We start from the raw sequence: 8,571 nt of genomic DNA on the forward strand, positions 1-8,571 counted from the left end.
CAAAGCATGTTAGAGACCCCTGAATGATTTTTTAAACTAGTAGTTCCAGAGTGAAATAAATGTTGAAATGGTCAAAACCCAACCATTAGACAATGTTGATATCACAGCCCCACCTCTAATCTGACWTAGGGCATCCTCCTCTTCCTGTTGTCATTACATTGTTATGCTCGTGCCTTGTTTTCTGCACGTTCACAGCAGAGTTACAGCACCACAGACAGGCCTGGGATACTTACTACACTGTGGATCAGTGTTGGTAATTATTTGTAGTAATGTCTTTAGTAATGRCCAAAAGTTTGTTTTAGACAAGGCTCAAAAAAGTCCAAATAAAATCTTTGAAAAATATTCAGAAAGCCAAATGAACAGTTCATTAACCTTAAAGAAAAACATGAAAGTCTGACCTTTGAAAAGCATAAATGATGAATGGCTCAAGACTTTTGCACAGTCCTGTGTGTTGCATTTTGATAAACATTTCTGTCTGGGTTTATTTGTTACATTACTAATTAAAATAAGAGGGGGAAAAACTCAGTTTTACCTGAAGCTCTCTGGCTTAATCTCAGCAGCAAGTAAATTTAAAGAGAATCAGCGGAGCGTGTTGGATCCATACCTTGAAGAACTCTTTTGTAGAGCCAGAGTCCAGCGTCCCGTAGGCTATCTCTGTCTGTTTGGCCAAATCCTCTGCACTTTCTATAGGYGAGACCATCCTCTCCACGGTGAGGAAAGCAGCCAGGTTGGCTGTGTAAGAGGAAATGATGATAAGAGTGAAGAACCACCACACACCTCCGACAATACGTCCAGACAGGGACCTACAGAGAGCGTTCAGAAGGTGGTAGTGAGGTGTTACAGGTAGAAAAAAAAAGATGTTTGAGAAAAACAAGAGGAAAAGGGAAGATCAAGAAGATACAAGGATTTGATAGAACAGATGGAAAAARTAACAGGGAGAGGAGGAGGTGGTAAAAGATGGCCAGATAAAAAATAAAGAAATAAAAGGATGAATGAAACAAACAATGGGGAAAGAAACACAATTACAGTTAGTTCCTGAGTCAGGGATATGTAAAACAAATTATCGTTTCACACAACATTTTAATGCCACCGTGTGCCAGAGCTGCCAGGGCTGCCAAAGCAATTGTCTTCCAGGCTCCAAACCATTTCAGCACTAACAATAACAGAGGCTACATGAAACAGATTGCAATCTGGACGCTCCTCCGTCTCATTCTCAGACTCATTCTCTCCGTCTCTTTGTCTCCCTCTTTACTCTCTTCATCTACCAATTGCAAGCAGAAGCATCAAAGTGGCAATTCATTTATTTCTTTTTTTTTCTTTCTTTTTTATGGTTGCATGAACGTGTTGTTTACCAAATAAAGGTAACAGAGCAAACAAAGTGGCTCTCTTAGAGACAAGGAGTAGTAAAACGATCATTTGAGCATCAAGTGCTGCAGTCGGTAAAAGCTACTGTTCTACTAACAAGAGGCAGAAATAGAAAATGTTTGTTAACAAAACACAAAAAATGAAGTGTTGGGTGAGAAATACATTCACAGTTCATCAGGAAAAGTAAAAGAAAATAATTTAAGACAAGGAAACGATTTTCAAAGAGAATAATTAGGCCGGCCACATGGTGGGAACATTTATTACAGCAGGAAGGGTTCAACTCGCAGTTCAAACATGGGTTCATTGTAAATACCATAGCTCAAGGATCATCAGTTATATTTTTAGTTTAATTATTCATGATGTTGCAYGGGCAAAATACATTAGTACTATAATATTTATTTATAAGAAAAATTGTGCACATATGACAGTGATGCAATCATCTAGAGCAGAACACTTAATCAAAAAGTGATCAGTCTCATCATCAGTGCGCACACGCAGTATCATTACTTAGACTGCAAAAAGTCATAGACTYCAACAAATAATGATATTGAAGAAATTTATAGTTATTACAGGTTAGTACTGCTGTTAAAAGCACAACACTATATTTTTAGGTTTTCCTTTTTACAATGTTGAGAATGTTTAATCTGTTATGTTTTGATTGAAATAGGTTCAGTTACATGTCYGAATTATATAACAACACATAATCAACCGTTATGAGAACAGTAGGTGAGAATTTTGTCTGAATGCCTGTGATTCAGCCGTAGGTCAGTAGGGGGCGAACGCAGGCATTGAAGAAGGTGTTGAGGATTTTGTCTGAATGCCTGTGATTCAGCCGTAGGTCAGTAGGGGGCGAACGCAGGCATTGAAGAATCATGTATACATTGATGTACTTCCTGGTTTTTTGCCAGTGTGGTTTCCTGTCAGCTCCAGTGACATTAAACCTCACTCAGTTCCAGAATTCTGATACTTTAATGCTGTTTAGATAGAGAAGCTAAAAACACACAATGTTGTGAACATCACAATGACGTTTCGGCTACTGCCTTCATCAGGTCGACACATCAAGTGAACTTGCACCAGGATTTGGCATTTGTTTTTTACACTGGGTTATCTGTCTCATATCCATCTGTCAGGATGCACTGTTTTAATAAATGCAAAAAATACATTTTTAAATAAAAGTTACCTACAGCAGCTTTAAACGTCTCTGTACTTACTTGATAATCATGTAAAGCAACAATGTTTTGNGTTTATACACTGGGTTATAGGGTTGGGCATAATCGTATCGTGTGTGATTAATCGTCAGAAAAACATTAATCGATTAATTTTTGGCACTTGACAATTAATACGATTAATGCCAACAGGTAGAATCCGCTCACTGCTCCTCTCCGCTTCAAATATGACGAACATTAAAAAAAATTCTGTAACTTATTTATCTATCAACACAGTTTTAAGTTTGATGTGTAGCCTGAAGTCTGTAATTTTGACACAATTTGGAACAGATTTTTATGAAGAGCAAATCGTTCCCACTAAATTGGTCATGTCACTATGAAATAAGGGTGTCCAGGGACTCCAGGGGATTAATCGTCAAATTAATCGTTATCGGCTAAATACCACAATTAATGGTGATTCATTTTTTTGCCAATATTGCCCAACCCTACTGGGTTATCTGTCTCATATCCATCTGTCAGGATGCACTGTTTTAACAAACATGCAAAAATACATTTTTTAATAAAAGTTACCTACAGCAGCTTTAAACGTCTCTGTACTTACTTGATAATCATGTAAAGCAACAATGTTTTGAAYGTTTTTTTTCAAAGTCCAACTAAAAAATATATATAAATTCAAGCCAACACATTAAGCAGCAGAACAAAGAAAATTGTTGGTGTTTATCACCCAGCACRACACCTCAGTTTTACTTAATGGGCATTTGGACAGGCAGTTCCTGCCCGGGGTGAGCTTTATTAATTATACAACTCTGCATAGTTTTAWGTGTGCATATTTTCTGTAGGACCATCATGAAACTTTTAATTGGTCCTTGGCCATCTGATGATCTGATGAAGATGGAGACCAAATGTAAAAGATGGATGCGCAGCTTCTGAAGTGGAAGCCCTTAAGGGAAGATAAAAGTGCTTGAGCTACAACGAGAGTCTGGAAGGGAGTTGATCTTATCAGAAATGCATTAACAATCACAAAAACCAGCAGGTAAACCACTGGAAAACCTACAAAAACAAAACAAGATATCTGAGAGAGAGAAAACACTTTCCTTCTTGTGGGTCACTTAAAAATCATTCACCTAAAAATATTTTTGCTTAAAAACTTAAAAGTACTCTGAAAATGGACAAACATTTTTTGTTTACTTTAGCTGAACTACCTTATTTGTACAATACCTGAAATTTGCAATACCCTTTGGTTTTGTTGATTTAATGTAATGGAAAGTAAACATGGCCATTACCATTAAGTGTAACAACTGAACTGGGAAGCTACTCTTGGGTTTATTAAATGACTCCTGTTACAGTAAAAACAACGATTTGAGCCATTACAACTTTCATAAAAGCCATTTAAACAAAGTTAGGATGGTTCATCTTTCTTTCTTGTGTCCAATCAAATATTAGTTTGTTCATTTAGAAGCCAGACAGCAATTTTGGGCAAAAATTACCAACTTAATGTGAAAACAGTGAGGTGTTTTTATGAAATATGTGTGTGTGTGTCCACATACTGTAAATAATCCTTTTTTTTTTTTTGGGAACACACTCTCAAACATAATTTTACTCTTTGATGCATTGATCTGTATATTTAATTGTTATTTTGGCACAGGATTAAACCTATATGAATAAACTGACAAAGACAGACTTTTTCTCAAACTAAAATAAAATGCTATTATCATTTGAAGAGTTATAGCAACTAAGGGTAAAACAAGCAAAACCAAAAATAAACAAAAAAGCTCAATGTCTCAGCCACAGTTAGAAATGTTTGGCCACCAGCTCAGAGTGACAYGCTGAAATTGGTTTCAGTAATTAGAAGCAGAAAGAAGACAGAAGGAACAGTGAACCCAGAAACTCATTTCACTGGCTCTACAGGTTTTTTTTTTTTTATTGCAAACGCCAACAGACCTGTCAGTTTAGGTGAAAAAAAAAAACTGAAACATGTGTTTTAATATCATCTGATGAAGTGACTCTGGGATTTGATGGGACATCCAAGCAGAACATGAAGTGAAATAAACAGCTCACGCTCACTAGTAAAAAACTGAAATGAYTGATTGCCCAGTTGGAGTAAAAATACTTGTTTACAAATGTTCAAAATGAAAACTATGTTAGCGATGCTGAGAGYTGGCTTTTGGTTTTGGTTCTGTTTYATCACCAGCAGGGTTAACCAACCTTAAATCTGAACAGATAAAGAGAGAACTTAAATGAAACCAGTAATAAACAAACTGGATGTAAATATTGTGATTGAGTCATGATCTCAAAGAAATATCAGTTTAATCAATACTTTTTTTAAACAGTCTTTTTAACACTTCAAGCTTACTTTTTCCAAGTTGTGAGTTATTGCTCAGTTTTGAGATRTGAGAATATATTTAAAAAACAACTRTAATGAGAGAAAAGTCAATTAAAAGAGGATGGGAAATTTTGAGACACAAAAYAGTTCAAGTATGATCTACCATGAACCTCTTGTTCAGGTTGTTTATAACAGACACTCTTTGGAAGCATGAAAATGAACCGGTTTGTGTTTCTGCAAGGAAACTACACAAGCAGAAAAAAGTTACGCCAAACATTGTTGTCCAATAGTGACATTTGTAACAAACAGTCCATATTTGTCCCATTAGGGAGGCAGAAAACTACAAATTGACTGATTGTATCAGACTTGTCACACCTAAACTGAATACAAATATGAAGTATTACCATTTAGTGACATTTCCAACCATGCTTTTTAATGCAGGATATTTTAGCTACAGCTTTTGAGCCTCAGAAAACTGAACGACTGATTTTTTTTCTTTTTTAGAAAAGAGGCCAGATTGGATTAGGTCTGTACTGAATCACGCTKGACATCAAACATTTTTTGACTCTAACTCAGCAAATGCATGTAACAGAAAAAAGAAGAAGAAGCAAAAGTCAAATCAAGGAGCAAACAAAGCCAGAAGACTCAATCTGTCAGCAGGACAAATTCCTAAGTTGAATTTCTGATCTTGTCTTTTAGTAAGCCAAATGGTTCTGCTTCGACCTCTGTTGAAATAAATGAAATTACATTAACTTCTGTTATTCTTGATTTTCTATTTAAAGACAATCATTTTTGAAAAGAAAATCTTTATAGTCCATGTCTAATACCATTGTTGCCTCAGCTTCAGGAGACTAACATTGTCACACAGTCATTGTTTAGTGGAGAAAACAGCAACAAATTGAAAACAACTGTTATGTAAAAGTTTAGACATTTAATATTATGTAATATTGTGTAATTTGTGTTCATAATTGGGTCAGTGTATCTTTTGGTCATTGGTTTTTCATTTTGGAAACGGGTATTAAAAAACAAGAATTGAGTGGATATTTGATTTTTGTTTCAAAATACTGAAATTAAAATTCAAACACAAAGCATTTCTCATTCTTAGTGTCAAAAAGGGGATGAGCAAAATTTTTTTAAATGATTTGAGTTTCATTTTCTGTTTCAGATAGCATAAAAGAAAATTACTTTAAGACAGAAACGAAAAAAAGGCTTGTTTGTTCATAATCCATGACAGGTCGTGCCAACTTACTGTCTCCCTACAACAAACTGTTTCACCACCAGAAGGGTTGTCTGCAAAATCAAAGTTATTCAATGAACATCTCATTACAAGTAAAAAGCATTGATGTTGACTTTGGTAGCAAATATATTTGCCAAGTATTTATTTGGTATCAGATCAATATCGAAGTCGTAGTACCGCCCATCCTTCGCTGAAAGGAAAACTCCAAGGACTCAAACTGAGAAAAAAGTAGACTACAGATTTTGAATTTCAGGATGGGAAAACTCAGGACAAAAAAAACTTTCTACTCACAGAACAACAATCATACAACACACTAATGGAATGAAATTTATCTTATTTAGCTTTTTATTGAGAGAAATGGAAGTAGCCGACATGTATTCAGTAAAAGAGACTTATTTGACCAAAAGCCACACAAAGAATCTCTGCAGCCTTTGGTCACAGAGTGACAGTCATCGTACAACTCATCTTTGGACATAGATGTCTGTGTTTCAGCCTTTTATTTACATAAATTAATGTTTAATTATGCAGAGCTGCCAGGCAAGCTCCCCTTCTGGTACGGGAAAAGATAGTTGTAGAATACAAAAAAAAAAAAACCAAGTCTTTTGTCCTTTATGTCTTAAAGTAATTTTCTTTTTTGCTATCTGAAACAGAAAAGGAAACTCAAATCATTGTTAAAATTTTGTTTGTCCCTTTTTGACACTAAGAATGAGACATGCTTTGTATTTTAATTTTAATTTCAGTATTTCAAAACAAAAATCAAATATCCACTCAATTCTTGTTTTTTAATACCCGTTTCTAAAATAAAAATCCAATGACCAAAAGATACACTGACCATAATTATCTTACTATAAATTTTTTTAACAGGACATAAATAAAAAAAAAACACCAGACTAACCTTTTTTTAAAGTCTCTTTTTCAAGTTTTCTACTCCTGCAGCCTCTGCACAAAATCTAAATATGCTGTAGGTGCAACAGAATAAGCTTGAAAACTGTGCTTCATGTTATGATGAGTACAAACTTGCACCCATTAGTACAAAAACAATTAGTTTTAATCTGTGGCTATTTTATGTTTTATCATTATGATTAGTAGATCAAAGTAAGAAACTCAAAATAGTTTTGTGTGTCAAAAGAATATTGATTAAAGACAAAAAATACACATTCAATATTTAAAAAGTGTGTATTTTTGTTGCTGTGTGCATTTTTTCCCCCTAAAATACAGTATGATGTAGCTGTAATTATAGAAGCCATGTGGTAGTGTGGTYGGATGTATAGTAAGTGCACATTTAATTCATAGAGTGTTGTTCTCTGGTTTCTCATGTGAGTCATTTGTATGTGTTTGCTCCATGTGTGTTGTTATGTGGTGTGTGTTGGTATACAACAGGCAAATTCTTTCCATAGCAGGTCATGTATCATCTATGATAGCCAACAGATTGCTTCCTCAATCCTCTGTGTGAGATTAATGGAATGTTTTACCATTTTTTGTCCTCGCTTTCTTTTTCGCTCTTTCTCACAAAGACACACACACGCGCACACGCACACAATTTAAGGCAACTGTGACCTCTGACTTCTGCTTATTCTCATCTTCACGAGCACTAAGTGAAAATCAAGCTGTTTACTTCAAATTCATGTGTGATGCATCAGTCATCACTCACATGTCACGGAAAAACTCCAGCAGCAAAAATAATGCATTTAATTGCTTACCACTTTAGTCTCATTACTCAGCACTGCTCTTTCTAAACTGCCTTTAAATACCCTCACATCATCAACTAATTCATTCATTTCTAATTACGGGAGGAAATGAGACAYGTTTTTTGATGATGAACAAAAATCGAGGGTGCCAGACTTTATGTTGCAGGGATTGTTCAGTCCTTTTAAAATTAGACTGTGTGAAAACGTAATGAACAATTAATATTTTACTAGATAGATTTCTGGATAAGTTTAGTTCTGACCTGATTGACATATGAGTGGTGTCAAGACAAAAGTTGTTATCTTAAAACAACAAACATATCTATCAGTAGCTGCAGTTGTTTTGAAATCACAACTACAGGCAGACGCAGCTAGCTGTAGMATTGCTGGCATAGCTAAAGGCACTACTGAAAAAAAATCTGAAAATTCCTGCTGGAATAAAAAATGTATATAACAAATAGTTATAAATAACTAATTATTTATAATTACTAGTTCATAAACTAGCAAAACTGGGAGCAGAATTTGAGCAAAAGGTGACATCATTTAGAGAAACACATGGAATGTTTTCCCTTAATAGATTAACAATAACTAAAAACAACAACAACAACAATTGTTATGCAACTTAAGAATGTGATGTTAATGTGTTTTGCTTTATCAGTGGTTATATTTGTTTTCTGTATGCATTTTATAAATTATGGTTTTAATTATTTTATTGGCTGAATATGGAGGACCGAAACTGACATAATCAGAAATTAAATCAGAAATGTATAAATCGACCAATAAATAAATAAATAC

At 34.7% G+C, this 8,571-nt stretch overlaps 1 protein-coding gene across 5 annotated transcripts in view; it reads right to left on the reverse strand.

The window, feature by feature from the left end:
* Positions 1 to 8,571, reverse strand: part of gria4a (glutamate receptor, ionotropic, AMPA 4a) — a gene marked incomplete at its 5' end in the record, with an annotated part of 137,621 nt that overhangs the window by 28,529 nt on the left and 100,521 nt on the right. For all 5 annotated transcript variants that reach the window (XM_014014059.1, XM_014014058.1, XM_014014062.1 and 2 more), the window contains 1 exon segment: positions 605 to 803. In XM_014014059.1, the coding sequence (XP_013869513.1) occupies positions 605 to 803 (199 nt within the window).

The sequence above is a fragment of the Austrofundulus limnaeus genome, unplaced genomic scaffold (assembly GCF_001266775.1).
Source record: "Austrofundulus limnaeus strain Quisiro unplaced genomic scaffold, Austrofundulus_limnaeus-1.0 Scaffold109, whole genome shotgun sequence".
Lineage (NCBI taxonomy): Eukaryota > Metazoa > Chordata > Actinopteri > Cyprinodontiformes > Rivulidae > Austrofundulus > Austrofundulus limnaeus.